At 38.5% G+C, this 27,606-nt stretch overlaps 3 protein-coding genes and 1 long non-coding RNA gene across 12 annotated transcripts; 2 read left to right on the top strand and 2 right to left on the bottom strand.

Annotated features, from left to right (window-relative positions):
• Positions 1–2,910, bottom strand: LOC136245399 (uncharacterized). Its single transcript, XM_066036922.1, has 2 exons — positions 1,292–2,910; positions 1–183 (listed from the first exon to the last, which is right to left on the bottom strand). Exon 1 carries the CDS (start codon positions 2,047–2,049, stop codon positions 1,402–1,404), a length of 648 nt encoding a protein of 215 aa, XP_065892994.1. The 5' UTR covers positions 2,050–2,910; the 3' UTR covers positions 1–183; positions 1,292–1,401.
• LOC136245400 (uncharacterized) lies at positions 2,886–4,096 on the top strand. The gene is made up of 4 exons (XM_066036923.1): positions 2,886–3,003; positions 3,086–3,403; positions 3,653–3,741; positions 3,916–4,096. Exons 1-4 carry the CDS (start codon positions 2,994–2,996, stop codon positions 3,985–3,987), a joined length of 489 nt encoding a protein of 162 aa, XP_065892995.1. The 5' UTR covers positions 2,886–2,993; the 3' UTR covers positions 3,988–4,096.
• LOC136245402 (uncharacterized) lies at positions 2,955–11,964 on the bottom strand. Its single transcript, XR_010695838.1, has 2 exons — positions 11,800–11,964; positions 2,955–3,223 (listed from the first exon to the last, which is right to left on the bottom strand). It is a non-coding gene; the product is annotated as an uncharacterized lncRNA (long non-coding RNA).
• LOC136245401 (pre-mRNA-splicing factor CWC22 homolog) lies at positions 11,514–24,707 on the top strand. Of its 9 annotated transcripts, none has more exons than XR_010695833.1 (13): positions 11,516–12,186; positions 13,665–13,895; positions 14,684–14,864; positions 14,919–14,982; positions 15,171–15,244; positions 15,383–15,551; positions 15,613–15,666; positions 15,812–15,947; positions 17,463–17,570; positions 17,940–18,157; positions 22,203–22,279; positions 22,329–22,388; positions 24,114–24,707. XR_010695833.1 is itself a non-coding variant. In XM_066036925.1 (12 exons), the coding sequence occupies exons 6-8, from the start codon at positions 15,616–15,618 to the stop codon at positions 17,498–17,500; spliced, it is 225 nt and encodes a 74-aa protein (XP_065892997.1). In that variant the 5' UTR covers positions 11,521–12,186; positions 13,665–13,895; positions 14,684–14,864; positions 15,171–15,244; positions 15,383–15,551; positions 15,613–15,615; the 3' UTR covers positions 17,501–17,570; positions 17,940–18,157; positions 22,203–22,279; positions 22,329–22,388; positions 24,114–24,707. The 9 variants fall into 9 exon arrangements, 3 of the variants coding, with proteins under 3 accessions (XP_065892999.1, XP_065892997.1, XP_065892998.1); XR_010695834.1 differs by having other exon boundaries at positions 11,517–12,186; positions 14,801–14,864; XR_010695835.1 differs by lacking the exon at positions 14,919–14,982 and having other exon boundaries at positions 11,517–12,094; positions 12,138–12,186.
• The last annotated feature ends 2,899 nt before the right edge of the window (positions 24,708–27,606 follow it).

A 27,606-nucleotide genomic window follows, 5' to 3' on the forward strand; every position in this document is an offset into this window, starting at 1 on the left:
TGCAATTTTTATTCTTCAGCATTATCATTGGTATCCACACAAAAATTCAAACACAATATTCTGTTAGTTTGCTGGCAGCATCATCCACAGATGACCTTTTGGAGGACTTGGCATCAACATGACATTGTGAAATGGCTCAGCAAACAGCTGTACCATGATGTAAATCCACATTAATAGAAGCAACTGAAACAAACAAACAAAAAATGGATAAAGTAAACAAAATCCATACTTTAGCAAATTATGTAACAGTTACATGTTTACAAAGGAGTTACACAATACTATGTTAGTTCATAAGACACCAGATGAGAGGAGCAAATCATATAATATTATAGTGCCAGGTATTATAGTTTGTTTAGTGGCTAGGAAAGCAGCATGTTGTGCAGAGAAGGCTTGTGAGGGTCGTGGCTAGCCATCCCTTCGCTTTTATATAAGGGTCTGATGACCGGTAGTGGTAGAGCCAATCAAATCACAGTATCCAGTTTAAATGACATAAACCACGTAGTTTGTGCCATGGATACAATAACCATGACAACCAAATTTGGAATAGTTGGAAAGCAGCTAATACTTTAGTTTTTATCCAAGCATGCACCTGGATAAAAACTAGTGTGAATGTGTTCCTGGTTTACTGAAATTGTTGTTGTAAAAACGTGTGTGTGTGTACCTATCTATATTTGTCCGTATGCACCCACGTGAGCAAGTCGTAAAAGCAGTCAGTCTATAAAAATTAAACACTAATTCACTAAATGAAGCCCATATTAAACTTGAGGTTTGCAATGAGGCAGTTTCTTTTCGCCGGTTTGAAATATGGGTGTAGTGTCTACCTTCCCATTGGGTTCTTCTTTTATCTAACTACTGAAAAACACCATATCAGGCCTCTTAGGCAACTAGGAAATGCGAATCTTGAGTCTTGACTTGAAAAGGGGCGTGTCCCTAAGTACGCGAACAAAAATGAAAGGTAGCCTTGAGGTTTTGTAGAGAGAATTTGCAGGAAAAAACACTATAGACAAATTAAAGAACAGTTGAGAAGTTACTGGGCACAATAAGTTGCTGAAAGCGGTTTGTTTGAATCGCACTTCCATAGCAATGTAATTAAAAAATTACAAAATAATTCACAAAATCCGAAACTACAACAACTGCATCATTACAAAACAGAAGCTTAGTTAAAATATATTTCCAGTCATGCAACTAGCACCTGGTTTTTAGAAGTAGCATAACATCAACTTGTTTGTATAGAAAGTGTTGACTTGTTTTGTACTTACAAGCAGAAACACACAACAATCAATGATTGTACCTTGTGGGTATGATGTCATACACCTGTCATTTGGTGTCCAATCTAAAACACGTGGAGTAAATTCATCATCAAACCGCCTTCAATTTCAATCTCATTCTGGTTCCGCAATATCAGAATGGAGAATGTGGATCCTGGAGTGGCAATATAAACTTAGCTGCCTGCTCACATAACAACTGTTCATGTATGCTAGTGAAATCTTTAACAACATCTGGTGAAACGTCAAAATGCAACAAATTGTGAAAGTCTGATGCCCAATGTAACTTGTATCCTTTCTCTTTAAATGGATCAAAATATCTCCTATCTCTCTCATCAGTTGCTACATACAGTGGAACATCAGTGGTACAGTTAGCAGTCTCCAGTGATGCAAGCCAGTAGTCCACAGGAAACTTCCTAGCTGGGTGATCTGTTCTTCTAACATGAATGGCATTAAACTCAGAGCCAATTCTTCTAACAATTTTATCCACAATAGCATGTACACTTGGTCCATACCTGAAGTGTTTAATGACCCACTGCTGTGCCATGATGGCATCACTGAGGTTGACAAATCTGATATGAATACCAAACAAAGTTCCCTGCTCAAAGTACAGCATATCTGAAGTGTCGTTGATGTAGTCTGTTAAATACTCTACTATTGCCACTGATGAATGGTTTGCAAACTTCTGTTCCTTGGGGCACTTCTTGCGCCAAATGTTAAAGGGATGAAAGTGTTGTCTCTTAAACATGACAACTTCTTCACTAGTGACAGGTCTCTGGTCCATCCAATATCCAAACCCAACACTGTGACAAATATTCCTCCAAGTTAGCCTCTATAAAATTTTTGGTGAGAGGTACTTGTACCGGTATTAACTGCGATAACAGAGACAAGTCAACAAAGGCAGACAAGGGCACAAGGTCTGACTGCTCTAAATGATTGTACGCCACATACCCAGGATTAGCTCCAGCTCTTAGTACTGAGTGCTCCTTTATCATGTGGTGCCATCGGGTGTACCAGTAGTGTCCTGTTTAACAACTTTTCCATTACAATAGCATTCTCCAGTGCCACTCGCTGGTTGTTCCACCCATTACCAGGTGGAGATATTTAACATCCTTAACTGGTACTGTGGAATTTAATATTCTTACAGGTGCAGCTGAACGCGAGTCATTTCTATTAGAACTGTTTTGTGCTCGGTTTTGTGAGTCGCTGAGCTACTTAGCACTGAAGACACTTAACACTCCACTCAGTCCTTCATTAGCAAGTGTTTGGCTAGAGTACACTATACCCTGCTAAACAAGCTACAGTGAATAAACAAGTTACGATAATCGATCGCTTGACAGTCTGGATCCACTTGTACTCAGTCATCGAATAAAATGTAGCCACTTGCCTACGAATTCTCGTCCTGCTGTTTGTGCTAAAACAGCTCCTCCCTCTTTCGCGGTTACACCATTACATTTGACCACACCCTTCCGTAACTCTAATTAATAACCACCACCTGATTTTACATTCATCTTTCTTTACGTTCCATATCAGATCACAGTTGAGCACACTACTGTACAGAACACATCTGAGACACTTACAACTAGCCTTGCACGGAAATTTACTGGCACGTGCGCCTGCGTATATAAATGGCGCTAAAGTTAGAAATTCCCTTTTTTCGGGTTCGGCAACAAACCGCCCCGTACAATATTGCAGAAAGTAACACTGACGTCGCAGTGCAGTTATATAATGAGCAAACGTAAGTACTAATACAATCTGCATGAATAGCACACAATATGAATGAAAATAGTGAGTATTTAATTTGTTTATCTTCTCTGCAGCTGAGAGAGACTTCCAAGAGTACACAAGAGATGTCAGGGACAGGCCTTTGGCAAATGATGATCCTACCATTCAAATGGTGGCTGCCAAACTTCGGGAATGGGAGCAGTTGGCTCGTTATCTGCAGCTATCCGATGCCACTATAATAGAAATACAACATGATTATAAAGGATCATATCGGGAGCAGAAATTTCAATGCCTTAAACACTGGGTTATGCAGAGTGGGATGAAAGCCACTCTGTTCAGTCTATTAAAGATAATTTTTTATAAATTGGCCGACATAGCTCTAGTAATGGATATCACCAAATCTCTGAAATACAGTAAGGGGTAGTATAGTGACGTGTAGTGCACATTGCAAGCAAATAAGTGAACTGTTGTAAAGTGTATATACTAGTGGAGATGCATGCACCTAGCTGGTGTCAAGCTAATAGCGACTGTAGTGTTGCTTTTTTACAAATCAGTTTGAATTGTAATAATGTGACGACAGTCACAGCACATGCTTTATCCCCCCCACTGTTTCACTTTGTTGAACACTAGTACTGTATACTACATTCATATTAATTTTACAGATGATGAAAACAAGGAAAACGAGTTACCTCAACCACACAGTGTGCAACCGAGTGTGCCACAGCAAGAAACACCTAAATCACCACAAACGGTAGGTGCATTAATAACAGCCCGGTCACTACTTTTCCAAACTACTTTCAGACAATTTTGCCAGCTGTAATGGGTAAACAACAAAGTCTCATCTTTTATAAACAGCTGACCCAAATCCAACTAAATATCAAAACTGCTCAGCACTACTGTGATTTACAGATATGTTCTCTTACAGGACCATCGTGGTTCCCCAATGAAGTCGGTGTTGTGTATTCCCAGGCTGAATAAAGACACAAAACCAAAGTAATAAGGACCCTCCATTTTTTGTCTGTTTAATATGATTGATGAATGTTTGTATGTATATGCTTTTGTATTGTTTTGTTTACAAACTAGATAATTGATGTATTGGAACAATCTATCTGTATTTTGCAGCCCCCAGTTGTGGCACTTCTTCCTACAAAAGGGTAACGAGTTATTTGCGACTTATTGCTTATCATGTTAAGCTGAAAACGTAAATTATTCTGGTCTTGCTATTTTAATAGTCCCGTCCCCAGCCGCCCACACGTTCTATCATGTGAAGGTTGTTTGGTGACTTTGGTCCACTTTCTTGGCCCTAGTGCAATATTGCTACAAATGAGTTTCTTGCGCTTATTCATGCTTATATTCAAATGAAGAAACTTTCCAGTTGCTCAAAAGAGCATAAAGCTGGTGGTGTGACTAATAAAATGCCAATTAACACTTGATGTACAAAAACAAAAGACCTCTACACAACTATTATACTAATTTTTCAGGTATTTGCTTTATTACAGCACACTTCCTGGGCCAAGAAGTTGGGACTAATGTCACCAGATGACCTTCACGTGATTATTAGTCTATTCAGCTTCATGCAGCAGCTGCAGGGCAGGTGTCAAAGGCTCTGGTATGTACTTAAGTACTTTGTTTATGTTTTGTGGTAACCACAAAGATAAACAGTGATGGGTCGGGCCCTAGCCCACTTGTTTGACTAGCAACTTCGAGTTGAGGTAAGTACACAATCTCACAGCATTGGCTTTACTAGCTCTACTTTTAGTGGAGTATGCACAAGTGTAACTTGTAGAGACCTACAATCGGGTATTGGTTAACTATCGGTAAAACATATATCGGATATCAGTTTTCCCTAAAAAGTGGGAATTGGTACAACACTAGACAATTCAAAGGACTACTGCACTGTCTATTGTAAAGGTCATGAATGGGATAGCTCTCATGAAATTGCAATTGAAGTGCAGTGGAGATGGGGTCACAATATGCATGTATGCAAGCAAAAGAACTTGCTATGTTCAAAAAATATTCCACGTGAGCCCAACGGGTTCTGCAATGAAGGTGCTATTTGCATGCAAGTTGTGAGGTAAAATTATGCAAAATTGTTGGACAAAAATGTGGGGTTCAAGTAGTTTAAATAAACCCTGGAACTTTGCTACCCAATGAGCATACAACTCTTTTCTCAGCATTTGCAACAGAATTGCACCTAAAACTGCACAGAACAACTGAGGGTGGGAAATGCTTCAATCTCCACCCCCCTCCCCAACTGAAAGAAATCTGGCCACATGATACTACTTAATTAGGAGTGTAAGAGGAGGAGATCGGTCACAAGTCATAGCCTACGACATATTGCTAAGTACAATTCCACCACACATGGCACTTGAAATTGATATCATTTGATTCTGTGATCAGATGGATGAAGCCAACTTTGAAGCTTGAGAATGTGAACAAATTGGCATATCTATACTGTAAAAATGTAGAAATGGCCTCTCAGCTCTCAGCCTTTACCTTGCTCCTTCAAAAAGGCTTCAGTGTTTATTCAACAGAATATATACATGCTTAAAGAACATCAAAAATATTTAAGGTATTTTTTCACAACATGTTATTTTATTGCTGAAGAGGTTTATCTGCAATGATAGCTAGTTATTCATACTCATTTCAGCGTGCTGAATGATAATTTTGTTATGTAGACCTCAGGATTTTGCAGACATCTTGTCCATGAAATTTAAATATTTTACAGCCCTTGTACAAGTTGTGTGAGTAGAGATCAATGTCTAAACCACTTAAATTAATCCACAAAAATTAAGCCACTCCCAAGTAGAGCTAGGTGGTCAGTTCAATAAACCACCCACTGCATGTGTGCTACTAATTTTCAAAATTCATCAAGAGAAAGTCATTATTAGTGATGAAAATATATACAACAAAGGAATATTATAAGCATGTCAGCAACATGTGACCACAAACACATATGGAACTATTGTGGGTATGACAAGGGGAAAAAGTAGAGGTACACTGATATGGGATTTTACCTGTACTGATAACCAATATAATTAGCCTCAAAACTACCAATACCGATATTCTTTAGTGTTGGTTACATCTGAATATAAAAGGTTTTCAGTATGGACACGTTACAAAAAATGTTATAACAAAAAAGGTAAAAAGGTGGTTGCCAAAAGGTTTTTGTAAAAAGAAAAAAAAGATGTGAAAAAGGTGCTATAAAAAAAGGTCTGAGTAAAGAAAAAAGAATAAGCAGAAATCGAATCTTGGTCACTGTAAGGCAGTTCACATCTTTAGTCTAATGATTTACTCACAGCACTACATTGCAGACATTCGATGCAGTCAGTTTTCTTGTAAGCAAGAAATTAAACAATCAAAAACTATGAATTTGTCCTCCCTCTCAAAGGAATTGCTTAAAGGGTGGATTTCCATCCATCCATCATAATGAAGTAAGAGACCTCACCACTGAATTGTTATCTGAAGTATGTCACAATGTAGAGGTTGAACCTAATCTGCAGCCTCTAAATGATGAAATTTTCAATTTAAAACTGCAAACACTCAGGATGGTGGTGCATGATTAGACATTTCCATCAATGGCTTTTGGGGCGGCCATTATGAAAAAAAGAGAACTTATGAGTTATGCATCCGCGAAGTGGAACACAGTACTTTCGCACCTTTAGTGTTCTCTACGACCAGAGGAATGAGTCATGAAGCTACCATATTTTACAAGAGACTGTTGTCTGAGAAATGGAAGGAACCTTATGCATCAGTATTGGGTTGAGTCAGGTGTCGACTATCTGTTTGCTTACTTCGATCAACCATACAATGTATCAGAGAGGAGCCCGGTCTTCACAAGGCCACTACATAAAGTGTGCTCCAGTTGACCTGTGACTCAGTTTTCAATGTAATAGTGTAGGTTTGTAACCTTTATTTAAAAAAAACAACAACAACAACAAAAAAAACAAGTTGATGTTGTGCTACTTCTAAAAACCAGGCTAGCTAACTCATCTGGAATTAACCAACTATATATTACTACTGCATTGTTGTGCAATAATACATAATTCGGATTTCATAATTCATGAATTTTTTATAATTCTTCAATTACGTTGCTATGCACTGCTAAGGAAGCGCTTGTTAAACAAACCGCTGTTAACAACATATTATGCACAGAAGTATCTTCTAAACTGTTTTATAGATTGACTATAGTGTTTTTTCCCACAAATCTCTCAACAAAGCCTCAAGCTGCTCTTCATTTTTGTTCGTGTATGTTGGGGATACGCCTCCTTTCCAACTCGAAGGATAGGCTATTCCTGGTAGTCTACGAGGCCTGCACAGTTGTTTCTCAATTGTTAAATGCCTGTAAAACCCGAAGGGAAGGTAATTCACAAGGTCTGAGGAAAATCGCCACACCCGTATTTCAGACCGCCGAAAAGAAACCACCTCAGAACAAAGTTTACCTGTGTGTAAGTTAATACACACTTCATTCGCTATTACTTCTTATGTAAAAACTGCTTTTACCATTAACGATTTTGCTCACGTGGGTGCGTACAGACAAACATAGGTAGATAGATAGGTACACACACACTTTCACGAAAACAATTTCAGTAAACCAGGTGTATGCCCACAGCCGGCCTTCGGCGCATGCCTGGTTTAAAACCTACAAGATCAAGCATACAAAAAGCTGAACAATTACAGTATTTAAGTGAAATACCGATACTGATATCAACATTTATATCAGTGCACCTCTAGAAAAAAGATAAGGAAGACAAAACAAAACAAAAAAATTAAGCTACAATAATATGTACTTTTCTATAACAGTGGTCCACTCTTTACAATCCCTAGACAGAAAGATTTATCCTAAAAGCCAAAATACTGGCAGAGGCAGCATCATCTAGGCAGCTATAAGATGTAAACAAAATTCTTTCATCTCCTTGAGAACCATAATATGTGTCATGTTTATGAACAACGTACCGCAGTGATAGTGGCCTGTTTACATACAGTATAAAATAAGTGAGTGTTTAGTTACAAGCAGGATTAATTCCTGGAGTTGTAAAACTGCTGAAAATCTACTCATCGACAAATTCAAAAAACGGCTCAGCGATTACTGAATGCATCGGGCCAGTGGGGTGGTTCCCAAGGCCATGGACCACTCTCACACCTCTCCATGCTCACACAAACCCCACAGTAAGCATGGACAATAGTAGTATTCACGATTATGAATACCATCATGATACTACATAGCTGAGGATATGAAGCTGCTACAGTTGCATGATGTAAGCACACAAAGAGGAATTTTGCCCCCGAATTTATTTTCTAGAAAAATCCCTGCACACACACTTGTGTGTGTGTGTTTTTTTTATCATGATCAAAATGAAAGTGAGAAATGTTCATTGTACAACAACCAATTTTACATAATTATATGATAGAGTCTAGTGTGAATACTCAATACTGTCCCTCTGTTAGATACGAGGGATAGGTAACGACCTGAAATTTCGTAGATCTCTGAAATTATTTCTGAAAGATGAAACATTGCCTGAAATCTGTGCAGTTTTGAAAGACGAAATTTAATGATCTAAGATGTAACAAAAATTTATGGAATTTTACGGAGTCTAAGCTTTACGGAATTAGTAATTTTGAAATTACTGAATTTTATGGAGATACTTGACACTGAAAATTGTGAAATATGGACAGTCATCTTTGAAATTTCATCGACGATCTAGGCTCATTACCTACCCCTCAGTCAGACAGTTACTTTAAGTTGGCTGCCAAAGACTAGCATGTTTACATTATCTAGTAAAAGACAGGATCATTTGATATTTACAACGTTACTTGCAGCACTGAGGCCTGCTCTGAAGGCACTGAAGTGGCTGGAATGGCAAGGTAATTGCGAGAGCCGGGGATAACTCAGTGTTGAATCAGCTCACCACTGTAAAGGATTGAGATTATTGCATGAATCACCTTCAAGATTAGGCCACTCCAATTGGTAATTATGTTTCTGGTCCACCGCCCGCATCCTTTTTTGGAGAATGTGAAATTTCAGAAATACATTGGGAAAATGCCCGCATCAGATTATTTTTAAAAAGCCAGATTTCAGAAACAAATATTGGGCTGCAACAAAGATGCTAAATCAAACTGCTGAAGTATCATAATTTGCTTTTATCAGTGAAAACCTGCAAGAAATGGGCATAGTGCATAGCACAGATCGATATACTCTAATAGAACAATCAGTAAATCACTATGTGTATATAAAATGGACTGAAGACAATGGAGAATTGCCAGGATGGTACAAAGCTTATGTTGATGAGTACTACACAGATGGATCTTGTAAGATTGTGTATAGTGAGGATAATGGACAAGTGGTATATGAAACAGTTGATCTCAATAGGACGCAGTGGCTACCCTGTTCTAAAAGAGCTAGGAAATTCGTTCCTCTTGAGACAGATCCGGTCACCAGTAAAGCTAAATGGAGGCCTTCATTGAAAGTAGTTAACTCCAGTGAGCATTCAGTGATGGGTTATGCTGATGATGTTACGTTGGTTTCTGATAACTTTGATATACATGTTAGTGTTCTTCAAACAGTTGACCGTAGAGCATGTGACTTGGATCTATCTTTCAAACCTGTGAAGTGTATATCGTACCTATTCGACGGCTCTAAGTGTTTGCAGAAAGGAATAGTTTTATCTAAAGGTGTTACAAGGTCAATTACTGAAGGCGGCACAAAGTTTTTAGGAAAGCTTATTGGTGTATCATTAAGTGCTACAAAGAGATCTGCTAATAAACGTATGGTAGGCCGGATAACAGGATTACTATCAGCTACTGACACCCTGCGCATACGTGGAGAATACAAACTTTGGATTTATCGAAACTACATTTTATCACTGTTGCGTTTCCACCTTAGTGTGGATGCAGTTACACCTACTGCCATATCGAAGATGGAGTCTATGGCTACTCGCTACTTGAAAAGATGGCTACATCTACCAAGAAGTGCAACACGTGTAGTCCTTTATTACCCGGGGATATGCTGCCCAAGTGTATCTAATGTTACAAGGGAGGCCAAGATTAGCTTGTTGTCATGTATCAGTGCTTCCTCAGACCCTAAGCTCCAAGAGCTCGGCGTGCATCTACATTTAGGGCAAGAATTTCTGCAATTTCAGGATTGTGATTATTCCATCCTATCCACAGCCAGGAAGCAACTCTCTTCATTACCTACTGCGAGATCATTGTATGTGACAGCTAAGACTCAGCTACTTAGCGAGGTTAAATCTATCTCTGAGGATCATCTTCAAACACTTTCTGTTCAGTGCAAGTTTGCAGACTCTGCCGAGCTTGAGACCTCTTGTCGAACTTGGAACCGATTACTATCCAGTATGCATCCTGGTCAGCTGTCATTTCTTTTGCGGGCGGCTTCGGACACTCTGCCAACTGCCATGAATTTGCGAAGGTGGAATATACAGTGTCATGCAAAATGTGTACTTTGTGATTCCTCACGTCCGACTACTGCTCATGTCTTGGGGGGCTGTCCGGTTGCGTTATCTCAGGAAAGGTACACTTATCGGCATGATTTAGTCATTCGGTCTTTGGTCGACAGTTTCATCGGGGTTTACATTGACTTGCCCTATATCCGGGTTTATGCTGACCTTCCTAACTTGCGAGCCAGTGAGTCACCCCCATCTACACTTCCACCTAATGTGATTGTGACCCCCTTTAGACCAGACATTGTTATCCATAATACCGTCACTTCTAGTATACTTTTATTTGAACTGACATGTCCATTGGACAGTGCCCACCATCTTGAGCAGGCTAGATCTCGCAAACAAAATAAGGCTGAATACCACCAAATTCTATCAGAGCTAGATCGGTTAAATGTTACCAACTTTTATGAGACTCTTGAGATCAGCGTTTTAGGTCACTTCCAGCAATTTTCAGTCACTAACACTTACAATGTACTACATTTTATTGATAAGGACATCAATATCACAAGGTCACTGGTTCGACGGATGCTGGATGATGCCTCGAAGGTTTGTATGACTGCATCCCAGAGGATTTTTATGGCAAGGGATTGCCGAGAGTGGTTGTGATAATGTACTTGTAATTTAATATTTTTGTTTTGTTTCGTAATTGCTGTTTTTGTTTGTAATTGTAATTACTTTTCTCCCTTGCCATGCCCACGTTGGTATCACTTGATCACCAGCCTTGTGGTCGCATGTGACCGAGGGTTACTGAATTTGTAAATGTATATACATGTCTCATTTATTATGATGGTTTCAACACAAAAATGCTCTAACTGAGCTGTCACTTCATTGTTGCTTTGTTGCTGAATTCCGCCTGCCCGCATCTAAAACTAAACTTCAAATGACCAGAAACATAAAAACAAATTGGAGTGGCCTTAATTACATCTGTGCCACTTGAAAATTTCTTGTGATTCCAAGGCTTAGCTCGACGGTTTCCACAACACTTCATACCCATGCATGCATAAACAGAGCTCGAAACCGAGCAGAATTGGGCGAAAAAAAATTTTTTTGTTTGTTTTTATTTACCAGTTAGGCGCTAGCTGGAGGGCCTAGGTAAAGCCTGTACGAGGTGGTAGACTATGCAGTCACTGTAGCAAAGCTGTCCTTGCAACGTGTATGATAACTATGTTGTGGTCCAAATAAGATTGGTGGATCGAGAACCAAGCATGGCTGAGAGAGGTTGATTCCCAATACAATACGGACCCACTCCATATCGCATATGCGTGCGTAACATGCCATGACTGCGCGAGTAATAAAACCTTGCAGGGATACAACTACGACTGTACTCACGGAATAATACACAAACGACTTACAATAAAGATTTGGCCGAGAGTTCACATCAGGTGCGGCACATTCTAACATTCAGGTACAATAACTGCTCTGCTACCTGTCAACAGAGACTGGTCCCAATCTCGCTCTGAACTTGGCGCGAATTTCGGTTTGGCGCGCAAATGTTATTCGCGCTTACTTGCATGAAAAATACGAAGACAGTTCTAATTAATTGCCTCTCGGTAAAAGTGAAGTGTGATCGGAACAAACACTTAGGCTATAGTTGTAATGAGATCCAGCTTAGCTGGGAACTATTACTATAATACGATAAAAGAATCGGTGATTATACGTATTCATGACATCTGCTGATAATTTGCTGTAGTCATAGAGACATGGACCTGCCAAGTAGAGACACAGTTCTCAGGAGGAGGGTGAGTAGATGTATAATGTGTGTGCATACATTTTGCAGTGTTTTTGTGTGCATACATATAGCATGCGTGTGTTGTGTACAAGGTATAAAGACAAACTTTGGTGGTGAACTTTTCATTTTGTAGTTTGTTAACCACAAGGTTACCCCATCACTACTAAATTAGGTCAAAATCTAAGCATGAAATGCCTATACTATTGTCCAAAGAGTATCACTACTGTTTACACAAGGGCAACCACAAGAATGTAATAAAACCATAAATCACTAAAATCGGGTCATCAGCTTTGTGAGCAGGTTCTACCATTAACAAACTGTGTTCTAATGTACCTTGCAATTCAGTAAAAACTGTGAATCTATTTATAATCAAAGTGACAACTATGCATGTGCAAATACAAGTATGGCCTGAATCCGTCTGACAAAGAAGTTGTATTACAAACTTGTAACTTACCTCTTACCTTTTCTTCTCTTTCCCCTTGTGTAGACTATTTGGTTATTGTTTTGCTAGTAAACTGATAACATGCCACAGATGAACAGGCAATTATGTAACATACATGCAAGTGTACAAATTGTCTGGTTACCCATGTTGTCAAGTTTTTAAGGGCATGCCCATTTCAGGATAGGCACATTAGTTGGTTTAATGCATATGAAGAATGTTATAGCACGTTTATTGTAAGTCACTATCACCAGGAGCTTAAGGAGCGTGATACTAGTGGTTCCAACATTTGACTAATTACTTAAACCTCAGTCCATGTAGGGCATTCATCCTATATTCACTGCTACTCAGTGGTTTATTGCATCATCACTTTTAAGCTGTTAATTTTCAAAGGAAGCCATGATGAGTCTAAGTACTTGTGTGCTATTTGTAAACTAAAAGAGACTGAACAACTCTTAACAATGAACTAAGTAGCCATATGTTTTGTAAGCTCTCTGTGCTGTACTGAGGACCAGAAACAGAGCTGTGTTGAAATAATTCTTTTAATTACCCTACCAGTATTACTGACACTCTATGGCTGCATATTAACTGCTAGCACCTGTTAACATAACCAAGCACAGCCCAGGAAATTATTGCTCTCTTTATAAGGACATGTTTCATTAACAAAAGATAGAACACAGCTATATCCTGAGTGTTACGCTCCTTCGCGCCTTTGGCGCTTATAAGCTCCTGCTATCACTGTCGGGTTTATTGCATGAGGACACCATATGGTGTCCTTAGTGGTTAATCCATAATTTACTGCATATGCTTGTGATGGTTACAATTGCATGCTTACACTATTACCTCACTAACCACATAATTTTTAGTTGCTTTATCCAAATATTTGCTTTGTCATATTGTTCATTCTCGTATGCTACTTTCGCTACATTTTCACTCCAGCTTGGAAGAGTAACTTAATTCTTCAGTCTGATATAAAATTGTTACAAGACTGCATACATCGTTGCTGTACTCTTATTTGATTTTCATTGTTGTCTGTTGCTCTACACTAGTCTCCATTTCATGAAAAACGTCAAAGGAAACGAAGTCATTCAAGATCACGTTCACCTCTAAGACGTCACATAAGTCCCAACAAGAGACGTCCCCCAGAGGACGACCCACTCCAGCCTATAACATATCCCAGAAGAGAGAAGGAACAGAGACTTTCAGCAGAAGAGAAGATGGAATGACCTGATCCAGCCCATCCTGCAAAGAAGAAGAGGACAACCCTGTAATGAGGACAGGTACAGGAGAACCTTGTTAATAAGGACACTTTGTAACTTGGGTAATGAGGTGGTCTTATTAGTGAAGTCATGAAGTACACCTAAACTATGCTTTGTGCATGTCACCCCAGAGGAGGTTGGACACGCTTTAAGCGCCACCTAAACTTATTGCCCCTTAATTGTATAGTTTTATTTGGTATTTCACGTGACCCTTAATAGTCGCAATACAAAATAAGCAAACGATGGGGTAGACTGAGGCAGAGATTACTCTTCACGTAAGTTTTAAGGAGATATACTTTGTTTTGCAAAAGCGCTTAGGTTTTGGGTGAAAATACCAAACCACTTTTTTGCATGTATAACTTCATCAGACTGATCATGTATGTAATCATAAACAGAAATGACGATGCCTCACTGCTTCACTACCGTTTACTCCACGCTATTAAAGTAGATTTTAGTATAATTTATTTTAGCAGCGCTTAAAGCGTGTCCGATGTCACCCTATGTGTAACATCTCCCTCATGTAACATGCATGGTAGATACACGTGATTTGTACATACATACATGTAGCACCTTATACATGTCAATGGATCATGTAGATCACATGCACCTCGCATGTCAAGTAACACTCTAAACATTCATGTTGGTTCCTGTTGACATACATAAATACATGCACTACATTAGGGTGACGTGGATTTTTATAATCTATGTTCTGTTCATGAAAATCTTATTTATAAATTTGTTGCTAGGTAATTATTCAGTACATTATTAATTTAAAGCTGGGAACTAATTTGTGAACGTTTACCCCCTAGAATTTAGTGGTGTATCAGTCATTTGCAAATACAAAATTCCCTCAAAAAAATAACCTGGGTACATCTACAAGTGTACGAGCTACTTTTCTGCACTCTATGGATGTTGTTCCCCACCAGGAGGAGCATACGTTCCACCAGCTAGACTTCGGATGATGCAAGAACAGATAACAGACAAGAACAGGTGAGCATCACATGATCTTTTGTGATGTCATGTTATCCCCGTCCTCTTTTGCAGTGAAGCATATCAACGAATAGCATGGGAGGCTCTGAAGAAGAGTATTAATGGTCTAGTGAATAAGGTGTGTACAGCATTGTAGTGAAAGGAATAATGGTTGCTCATTTCCCAACCACTTTTACCATTGGTAGCAAATTTCCTGTACATGTTTAATTCCATGAAATGGCTGGTCCAGTTTTTGATCCATATTTATACAATATGCATCACCAGGCATAATGGTCAGGTGTTTATTGGTTGTCATGTTGTTGACAGGTTAACGTGTCCAACATTGCCAATGTACCGTAGTGAGAGAGATAATTATTTCAAGAGAACATTATCAGAGGAAGGTAAGAATTGTTACTACTGTAAAATATTGTAAACTCATGTTTACTTTTCCTTGACAAAATCTTTAGAAGCTAATTGTGTATCCTGTTATAATTAGTGACATCACATTCTATGTTAGTGGTTCTGTTGTTCCACTGCAGGGGATTACTGGGACGATCCATAATCACAGCTCAGTCTGCCTCTCCAACCTTCACACATGTGTATGCTGCCCTGGTTGCCATAGTGAATACCAAGTTCCCACAAGTTGGAGAGTTAATTATCAAGCGAGTGATTGTGAATTTTAAGAAAGGATTTAGAAGGAATGATAAGGTGAGCACTATTTGGAATTATTATATTATATTCCCTATCTGTCACCGTAACCACCATCCAGACCATGTGTATGGCTTCAGCCAACTTCTTGGCTTATCTGTGCAATCAGCAAGTGGTAAGTGTGCAATACTGTCAGCCCTAACATTTACTGATTTTTTTTTACACTGTAGCACGGTATTTAGTATATCACAGTTTGTTTGTAAATTAATGTCAACAACTACTACATAATGGATGTGTAAAATAGTGTGTTATTTCTTCAGGTTCATGAGCTGACAGCACTAGAGATCTTGACGTTGCTACTGGAGAATCCTACTGATGATAGTGTAGAGGTAGCCATCGGCTTCCTCAAGGAATGTGGCCTCAAATTGAGTGAGGTGGCTCCCAAGGGGATGCATGGTAAGTGTGATGTGTGCGTGTGTCTGTGTCCATGTGCAGTGTAGTGTGTGTGTGTGGGTGTGTGTGTGCGTGCGTGCATGCATGCGTGAGTGTGTATGTGTGTGTGTACGTGAGTGTGTGTGTGTGTGTGTGTGCGTGCATGTGTGTGTGTGTGTGTGTGCGTGCATGTAGCTGTTGCTGCTGATTTCTTAAGCAAGAAACTTCACTTGTGTACATCACCCAGGCACTCAAGTCTGTGTAGGAAAATCCTGCTAGGAAAATCCTCCTAGGGTGCAAATACCTCACATCCTTGTCTTGGTTAGCACTGTTGAAATTGTTGTGGAATTTAGGCTCTATAGCCTCTCTTCTTAAAGGTTACTAGCCCCACCCCAGTTGACACCAGCTGTATATATGTCCCCATTATATAGCTGGGTAGCAACATGGGCACCCTAGTGATTTTTCAGTGTGCAACAATAGCTGCATTTTGCATGGCTGATGGAAGCTTTGCTTTTGTGCACATATCTACTGTGCATGCTATCGCATGATGAAAAATGGCATAGAACTTGAAATAGGCCAGTATTATACTATGTCACGAAAAGCAAATGCCATAATCAATACAGACTACCAGACAGGTAAGGTCCCACAGTATTCCTACAGAACACCTTGATAATCAGGAGACTAGTCGTCAGTCCCAAGGTGTTCATAATTACTGCAATCTGAGGGTAGGAATTACTGCTCTGCAGCCTTTTAAAGCGTAATAAAAGTTTGTGCAGTGACATTAACTATGGAGTGATTTTCAGTGCTCTACCCAGCTGGGTGTTCAGTGATATAGTAGGTACCATAACCGAGATGGTTATTCCCTAATTGTCCATTCAGAGAATTCTCACTAGTAAACTGATAGTCATAGTTTGTGGTTTGTAATACAGAAAGAGCATCCCATTAAATTATTTTACAAATCAACTAGGGCTGAGCGATACTACCGTTTTAGTGATATATCGCGATATTTTGTTATTAACTATCGTGATACCATGCCTTACATTAAAAATCCATTTGTTATGCAGTACTTGGCTAAGAATCCTTGTAAATGATAAAGTCCACCCATCTGGTTTCCCCTGCAGAGAGGTGTGAACACCATAACAACCTCAAAGCATGTGTTACAATAACTGTTACTGTAAACAAGGATGATAGTGGCTAGTTTGCTATCACCTATAAGGACTTCCTGCAGGAATGCTAAGCAATAAGCTATATGGCACCAGCTATGATTGACTTATTTGTAAGTATCGTGAACTATTCAGTATCGTGAATAGTGCCTTTAGTATCGATCGTGATACTAAAATGGCAGTATCGCTCAGCCCTAAAATCAACCATTAAAACATATTGATTGTGGTTTGTGACCATGAATGGAAACCAGTTGACCAGCAAGATATTTTAATTACATAATTATGGTACAGATTTTAAAGTAATTGACTCATTGCTTGTGGCTTGTTTCACTTTTTCTATGTAGTACGTGTGTATTTACTTGTGATGATGTTTCAGGTGTGTACGACAGCTTAAGAGCTAGCTATACTCAATGATGGCAAGTTGGATGTGAGAGTGCAGTATATGATTGAAGTGATGTTTGCTATCAGGAAGGATGGCTTTAAGGTGTGTAAGAGATAATGATAATAACTGGGCCATGGACAAGTTGTGTGGCTATGGTGTCTGCAAATTTTGATGTGGTGTCACTGTCACAGTAACAAGTATGAACTATCTTTTGCTGCACTACAGTACTTGTGTAGGTTATGTCATGGGTATGTGCGTGCGTGTGTGTGTGTGTACATATATATATATATATATAGATGCATGTGTGGTCAGGTATGGAGTGAAACTTGTGTAATAAATCATTCACCTGTCTAGAGTGCACATCACAAATTTAGATTATTCAAAAAATCTCCTGACTTTCGCAAATGACACATTCACACTAATACCCTATCATAGCATGCTTCGCTAAGTAATGGACACTTGTTCATGTAGATGTACTGGGTGGTCATTGGTCATCGTCAGACAGTAGTTCTGGTAAAGTGAAGAAGAGGAAGATGCCAGTGAGGAAGATGAGGGAGAATATACAAGATGAGACACCGGCAAACACCTTGGCACTGTGATGTACTATCTACCTCACAATCATGTCAAGTTTGAGTTTTGAGGAGTGTGCACACAAAATGTTACAGATGAGTATTAAGCCTGGACAAGAGGTATGTGTGTATGTTAATTCAATAATATTTGTGACCAGATTTTACAAAACTGATCCAAATCACACATCAGGCAAAATCAAATTAACACCTCCAGTGGATAGCTATACTATCGTACTAGTAGTTTTGACCCTCAGTACTTTTCAAACTCTTCAGGCTGGTTTTAACAGACATCTTTTCTGGGTGGTGTGGAGGAGAGCTCAAGTGGCAGTTTCTGGCCTTGTGAAGGGCCTGCCTTGGCAAGAATCAATGGTTTACTGGTGGATGGCCTGATAATGTTGGCCAAAAAAATTTTCTATTGATTTTACTATATATTAGCCACTAGAAGCCAGCACAATCCTGCAATCTTATGTCTGGACTTCAGTCATGGTCTGCCTCCATTTTGAAGTTTATCTCTTTCCCACCCTCCTCCCCTTTTTGAGCACTCATGATACTACCTTCACTTGTCCAACTGCTCAGATTTTCAACCTTAAGCTCTACCACCAGCTACAAACACTGGAAGTGGTCTGAAAGTTAATAGATTGATGCATCTTTTGTGTAAATTTCATACGCATGCTTGCTATCCTTGGCAAATTATGCTCACTTGAATTCTTTACAACTGTGTATCTCGAAACTTCTATTGAATCGTTTTCCCAAAATCCAGTTACATCTGTATATTAATATCTTGTTGGTATGTTAATATGAGTGTAATGCTGTGAGTCCCAATTTACTGTAACCGCTTATAGGAGCAAAACTAATAATGATATGACCGTATAGTGTATGTAGAGTAAGACCAGCTGAGGCTAGTAAGTACTGTACACACCAGAGAGAAGTTTGTACATAACACATTTAAATATCCATACTTCAAAAGTGTTGTCTGTGTGAGCACTTTATTTAGCTTATATTGTAATTCATTTGTTGCATACATTAAGTCTTTGTGTATGTTGTTTGTTATGCTGCTTTGTGAAACAGAAGCCATAGTAACAACTTGATATACACTCAACTACGTAGGTGGTGATCGGTGAGATCCAAAGAATAGAGCTATATATGCACAGACAGACAAACTTGATTTATCTGACCGTATTGTATTATCTTCATCCTTTGTGATTAAATTTTTTGCAAGTTCTGAACCAGTGCTTGAATTTGTTCACTCGCATACTTGAGCAATATTAGTTCAGATCATAGACTTTCCACTCTAGTTGATTTATCTATTAGATGCTTTAACTATTGCTCATAACTACAATATCACTTCATTGGATATGACAGGCCCATCAATCATCGGCTAGCAAAACAATCTATGGTACACTTCCCATCCCTTCACACTATCAAAGAACTCAGTTTCACACATGACAATCCAATTTGAATTACCGTATTCATGTCACACCCTCGAATAGTACTGCACTATACTTTTGTCAATACTCATGCTCACTCACTAGTAGCATTCATCTCCATCTCGATTTAAGTAAAGTATTGTCCTGGTAAACTGTAATAGCTGTCACATGATTGAAATTTCGGATATTAGTTTGCTAGCCGCGTAACACAAGGTACAACATCATACAATTACTTGGGTGAAAGAAAGGTCTTGTATAGAATAAGTATAAGTAGCAATGTGTTGTCATTGTTTATATATAAAGCTATCATACAGTGTGGTGGTGGTAGTAAAGTAGGGATCATCCCCAAAATGATGTACGCCACCTAAAATGTGTCCTTTGAAAATCATCCTAGAGACATCTTGCATGACAAAAATCACTTTTGCAAAATAATATTACAGTGGAACCTCTATTTAACGGACACTTTGGGACCAACCAATTTTGGTGAAATTTTACTGTTATAAGGAGGTTGTCCTCTTTCAGAGGTAAAATTATATTGGTAAAGGTCTATAGGGACTTCAGTAACTGTCCTTTATAAGGAGGTTAAATGTACAGTGTCCTTTACAGGGAGGGTCCATTAAAAGAGGGTCCACTGTAGTGCATATGCAACATTAAAAACAAGAAAACACTTACAGGCAACCGGACCATCTAAACGTCTGCAAGGCTGAAGGCCAAATGAAGCAGAGTACAGCTACTATTTTACACCACAATAACTAGCCAGTGAGATGTGCCTTTTGGGGTTCCGACAAGTGTGTGTCATCTGTTCCTTGTCTTTCCTTTTGTTGTCAATCATTCTGGTCATCGTCTTCTTCATGCAATGAAACCATATCGAGGTATTAATTTTCCATATTGACACTTTTCTTGAGCAGCATATTTAGATGCCACAAAAAAGTGTTTATACAATTATTAAAGATGCTGGATACCTGGTAGATACCTGTAACTTTCAAAACCACAACCATGAGCATTAACAATATAGGTTTACTAATAACAATTGAGTATGGAGACCACACCTTTACATACTCAAAAACAATGACCACACCCACTTATGGTCTAGCTGCATTTATAATGATACCGCGGTGAAAAACAAGGAATTGTGACCATGCCCCTTGGTAGGCAGGACACTGACTCGACATAGGAGGTGGAAGGATGTTAGAGCTCGGATGCCCAAAATTTATGTTGGTAGTAGTAGGTGTGCAAAGCACACCCAACGGGCGAATCATACTAATTCTAGGTGGGTCTCCCCTTCCCTCCCAGAAAATTTGGTGTCAGGAGATAAATTTCAATATGTGTTTAGGGTGACTCCTCAATTGGGGATGCTCAGTAAAAAGGTTGGGGTTGCTTTTGTATCCCCTCTTCCACCACCTATGCTCGAGATACTCTGATACAGCGGTCACAACATGTAAAACTGTATGCTGTAGCAAGCAAAAAAACAACTAAATAAACTAGTATTTTTAAAAATTATAAATGAACTAGGGATCCAAGTGATAAATGATGGTATTACAGAATAGCTCAGTAGGAAAAAAAATCCCTACTTTGGCATTGAACAAACAACTGTCATTAGATGCCAATGTAGGGATTTGTGCTGTAATGCCATCATTCATCTCTTGTTTCACTATTAATTTTATCGCTTGTATCCTTACTCTGTTTAATTAATACTATATATAAAATAGCCTGCAGTGGGAGGTTTAAAATGGTAGTAACACACACCTCGAATACCGTGGAGTCTGGTTGTTTGGCGCATACACCTATTAAAAGTTAGCAAAAAAATATTGTGATTAACATTATAGTTGTTAAGCGCATGCACCTAATAAATAAACCTCGCTGTGATTATTATGGATTCACTCCCTTGGGGTGATGTGAATTGCAGTCAATAATACATGTACCTTATTTATGAGTCCAGTTTTTGTGTACTACATCCTTCGTGTGGAGCATACTACAGAAGACTGCTTCGCTTAGTAAGTATAGTACAAGCAAGTATTTTGGCTTTGTACTTAGTGAAATTTTTGTGCTATACACTATTAGCAAACCTCTAGCATTTCTTCTCTTATATAGCTTCATCTCACATTGGAGTTTTATGTTTGTCAACATGTACTTATCAACCATGATTAAGTACAAGAAACGAGTTACACTTAACAGGTAATATGCGCTTAATATATACGTGCGCTTAACAACCAGACTGTACAGTAAGTAATACTACAGTGCTGCACTACTTGAAGTGTTTTATCCTTATTTTTGAGCTAATCAATAATAGTACCCCTGCAGCACAAATCTAGTAAACATGGTACTTCATTCTGCCACAAGCTATCCTTATCACCTCTACAAATAGTTTTATCCAATAAGTGTTAAAGACTGGAAGAGCCTTCCAAGGATGAACAGAATGATTGTAATTACTGTAATTTGCTTTTTTCGTTGTTAAATAATTTTCGTATGCAAAATTTGTATGAAAATTTCTTTCACGAAAATCGAACTACTCTAATAGAGCAGTCATTTACATAAATCATACAAAAATATTTTTACACGGAAATATTTTGCACGAAAATAATTTGAATTACGATAGTTATTAAAGTGTGTTTATGAACTATTTGGGGCAGGCTTAGCTGACTGCCCAGTACACAATCTTAAATATGAAATCTTTTGTATTGTGGTATCACCAGTTGTGGTATCACCAGTTGTGTTTTATTTGCTCCTTGTCACTACAGTACGATGCTGCTAGTATGATCATTGAGTGCTGTAGTCAGGAGAGATCATATAGCAATTTCTTGGTCTACTGGGACAGGTACAGTACAATATATGTTAGTATCTCACTGTCTATCAATTCTGTGTAGAGGTTCTGTCAACTGAATCTTGAGTATGTGGAGCAGTATGTGAAACTGTTTCAGGAACATGTAAGCCATCATATATAGATTAGGATAACTTCAAATGATTTTTAATCTGCTTAAAGGTATCACATAGAGATGACAGATATTCCTAGTACCTTGAATCTTGTTACGTATACCTCAACTATCAATAATAGACTGTTCTGTTAGAGTGTGATGTGTGTTCTATTAGAGTAAGTGAACACCCTTTTTTAATGGACTTAATTTATCCATTCTGAACTGGCACATTTGGTGTTTGGATAATGGAAGTGCCAGTGTACTTTATATCAGTGTAGTGGCATGCCAGCTTCTTGGTCTGTACAACACACTAAGTACTGTGTGTCTTGATTGTATATTAATTTTATTGGAGTGCATTTAGATCCTGTTTGACTTCTCTAATACCATTAGCAAAAATACTCTTAAGAGCTCGGTTAATCAATATTCAGATGATCTAGGTCCTACACTAAAATAACACTGGAACGTGAAATAATAGTTGGAACAATTCTACTACTAATTCAGGATCTATTGTGCATGTGAACTATTTATTAATTGAAAATTGAAATACTCTAATAGAGCAGTCACAATTCGCTCATACGCATACGCACACACACACAAACACACACACAAACACACACCAGCTTTGCCTACTGTACCAATTATACTTGCACAAAAGTCATACTCTATCACCTGTTGTGAAAAAGAATGAGCATGTTCTTCCCTAATAATACCAAGTCCCCATAAATAAAATAAGTAGCTTGCTTCCCTCAGTGAACAGTTAGTTTAGGGCTGCACCAATTCTGGTATTGGTGATACTGCTATTTTCATGAGGCATCGGAATGCTAGTGATAACAGGCAGTCATTCTATGCTGAGAGTTCTGTGTGAAAGTGCAAATTGAAGAAGTCATGTGATATACTCTAATAGAACAGCCAATAGACCAATCAGATAGCAGTTAATTGTGATTGCTTTATTATAGCTATCGAAATTTAATTGTATTTTTCTGCTGGCACCATTATTTACACTTCTTCATAAGCCATAGTAGATATAGAATAATATTTAACTATAGGTACTGAATTGGTTTGCACTTCGGTGACTCTATTGTATTGGCCAGCTGAACTCATCACATCAAACTTTTATGATCATTATTATTATCTAGAGCTCATAATATTATAGGGGGGAGTATCCTACTTCAGTATAGCCTGTACAAACACGAATCATGAAGTTATGATGCAATAGCACAAAGAATTTCAGTAAAGCACTGGTTTCTCTAGGATATATGACTCTAATACTTTGGGTGTTGATGATACCTCCAATAATTTGCTTATTGAAGCCACCCTACAACAATCTTTGTAGCTATAGGCTGAGCAAAAGCCTGACCAACTAACACATTAAAGGTGACTATAGGTATTACATCATAGCTTCACGATTGGCGTTTATACAGGCTATACTGAAGTAGGATACTCCCCCCCTCCCATAATATTATGAACTCTTGTTACTATCTGTTAAAACTTGTACAAGTTTTACTTTAAGTATCAGAATCGGTGCAGCTCTAATTGGGTTCCCATTCAACAGCTATATGTATACTAGTGAATTAGAAGTGAATTTCTTGCTCAAAGAAACACCATCAAAGCAACACACTATATGCACAGACAGACTGATCGTACAATGCAAATACCAAAGACAGTTAATGTATACATGCACACATTATATTACATTAAGACTTTCTAATGTCATGAGTTCATTTATGTTCTCTGAAGATTTGAGAGGAAGAAGTTCAGCGTGGATCAAGAAGAATGTCAACCAATCAGAAGAAAACTGATAAAAAGCTGAAGAAGGTCATGAAGGGCAAGTTCAGGGCCCCAGATCAGCATACCAAGTACTCAGAAATGATCACTGCTGCAATCTATTCCATCAACGAGCAGGGTGGCTGCTCCAGACAGAAGATCCTGCAGTACATTGGTGCCCACTATGAAGCCAGTGATGGATATGAGGTCCAAGTTCGCTTTGCCTTGAAGCGAATGGCAAAATGGTACCTTGATCCAAACCAAAGGAACTGGAGTTTATTGTGCATTCAAGCGTGCTAATAAATCATCTAAAAAGAAGACATCAAAAGCAAAGAATTCAGCTGCCAAGAAGACCGCCAAGAAGTAAATAAACTGTTGAAACTGCAGCAAGAAGGAAAATAGTTTTCACCTCCCTTAATTATATACTTACATTATGAACTCTTAATGATATTATCTAGGTAGTCACTTCCTATTATCACATGTACAACACATGCATGATCACATGATGTGTACTCATACATTTATGTTTTGATAAAACAATATAATTGTTTCCTATTGGTAACAGAATTAATACAAGGCAATCAATTTATCTGTGACCTTACTGGAACAACAACTGATTAGATCCTCCAAACATGTTGCATGTACAACACCTTATACCACACATAAATGATGAAAAGTACATTTCTCCGTGTACTATCACTGACACTTAACATACAAGTACGTAGCTTTGTGTTATATAGGAAACACACATTAATCCATCATTCTGATCTTTCTGTTACTTGAACAGTAAGGTAATAATCCTGAATGTGATAAAATAAAAAATACACTAGAGAAAGTTAATTGGTATGTGTGGTAACCATCTATATACATTAAGTACATAGTTCAGGAGTAGTTCACACACATGTGATACAGTTACAAGTAGGAAATTTCTGAAAAGTTAAATTTTTTGAAAAAAAGCTTGATTGCAAATTCGAAAAACGTTTTCAAGCAGCATCTTCACTACCATGGTGCACTTTAGTTGATTAACTAGAAAGATTCATGTAAGAGGTGACATTGTATGGTTGCATAAAATAGAACTCAATATACTTCAGTTGTTGAACTAAGCATAGATGTTGATAAAGGCTCATCTGGCTTTGTTAGAATTGCTCTAACTAGCTACCACTTATACTCTGGGTTCATGTAGCTAGGTTTCAAATAACTGCAGCAGCACTTTGTGTTGATTGGCTAGAATCTGTACAGCCCACACATTGCACCACAATGCGTTGGCTTCTTTTTTTCTGGAGGATAAATTGACTGATCTTAAAAGAAAAAATGCATTATGCCTCTATTCATAGTCGGGGAATTTATAACCTGGGAATAAATTCCTTACCAAGAAATATTTTGAGTATGCCTATAAATGTGTCCATTAACATTCCTCAAAAGATTTAAACACATCTCCTAGGAGAGCCTGTGACAATTAAGTGGAAGTTGCACTACCCATGACCTTATTTGGGAATGGTTTATTTACTGTAATTACAGCAAATCGTGTGGTTTACTTTGTAAGCATCAAACCACTCCTTGATGAAAAATACCACATCTATATACTCATTATAATTGGTGCCAAATTATTTTGATAACTGCATTTCTTACTTGTTTAATAACAATGTCTAAAGCCTCAGGAGATCTTCTCCAGACTCTCCATCATCAATGCATGCAACCAACTTGCTGAGATGTACTTGATGTCATTTTTCTGCAGCTGCACCATTGATTGTTACAATCTATCTCCTTTACAATTACAGCTTATGAACTTTAGAAGCTCCTCAGGTGCCATAGAATCTAACATTGGAACTGGCTCATAACCATTGCTCCCTATACCATCCATCCATAGCCACTGGGTCGAAAGACATACCCTCCAATAGCATCCAGTTGCAGTCCTGGGTTTGCAGATAGGTACAGAGAGAATGCTGTACAGCTATACCCATTGTTGGAGTGCTGGGTGCAAACACTGTCAATCAAGAAATATTGTCCACTCCACAAAGACCTTGCCAAAAACTAGAATGAAGGAAGATGCTGAGGCATGCAATTGCACTTGCTCTCACATGGCTTCAGAAGAATGATCCCTTGACCATATAATTTATTGAGACAGGCAGTTGCTTGTGTCATTCTCAACAAGATTCACAAACACTGCAAATGATGGAGGCAATACTAAGAGATTGGCTGAAGTAGGGAGGGAGATGCAGAAGAACACAATTAGTAAAGTCAACCATGGAAGGTATACCTAGCAGTGGCGGATCTAGGAATTTATAAAGGGGATTTCCAGTTTAGAAGGTGGAGATGTACACTGACATGAGATACACAAAAGTTTGCACTACATTGTCTGATTTGGTAAGTTGAGACCAAAAAAAAAAAGGGTCATAGCCTATTCCTATTCATAGTACATAAAATATCTTAAATAACCTGCTACACACTGCTTTAATAGCTACTGTGACCGCTCTATTTCGATCGAGGCGCACACCGCAATAATTAAAACATTTAATTGTTACACAATCATTTTTCAAAGGGGGTTTCTGTGGAAACCTTGAAACCCCCCTAAATCCGCCACTGCCTAGGTATACAGGCCCTACTCAGGATCAAGGTATATAGGCCCTATCATCACTCAAAGGAATTCCCAAAGACGAGTCACCTGAGGTTCTTCAATCAACTATATAGCCCAATGAGTTGAGACAAGCTAAGGGTATGAACTGACTTTGTCCTTGTTCAGTAACAAAGATTATCAAACGAGCAAGGAAAACAAAGCAATTTTTTCCAACACTATTAATAGTCTGAAGGTGTTAACTGACCCACTCAATGTCACTGACCCACCGTCTTGCTCCAGTGATTTTAAAGGGGAGGCATGTAAAAAGTCCTATTTTTTGGACCTTGACAATAAAACTATTTGTTTACATGGAAAACAATCAATATCTTATTAGTTTAAAAACTGGATCTACTTTCTTAAGGTATGACCAACCAGCTGACTCTACCGGTAGCTAAGGTATAGTCTCGTCCTCGCAGATTATAAGCGCTTACAATCTCTAATCGATAAGCGCCACCCCGGAGAATGGGTCTGCGAGGACGAGACTATAGCTAAGGTAAGCCGTGTGCCAAACTCCGGACAGTTTTGCTTTCGGTACACTCCATCTCCGCAATGCAAGCGAATTAGTTAATCCTTAAAATATGGTGATGCCTATCCTATAGTAGGCATTCCAGACTGATCTTAAAATTTTGGAAAAACGGGCTTTTTATATACTCAATAGATAGAGTATTGATTGCTGATCTCAGAAATATATAGTTTGTCGGGTTGGAATTAGCTACTTTGGCATGCACAGTGCTTAAAAACTGAAAAAAGGTACATTTTTTCTCCAGGGCTCCTCATACATTTTACAGGGGAAAATGGCACAATTGAATCAGGAAGCCATCTAGCAATCTGGACTATCTTGAAACTGCAGTT

Source organism: Dysidea avara, chromosome 15 (assembly GCF_963678975.1).
Source record: "Dysidea avara chromosome 15, odDysAvar1.4, whole genome shotgun sequence".
Taxonomy (NCBI): domain Eukaryota; kingdom Metazoa; phylum Porifera; class Demospongiae; order Dictyoceratida; family Dysideidae; genus Dysidea; species Dysidea avara.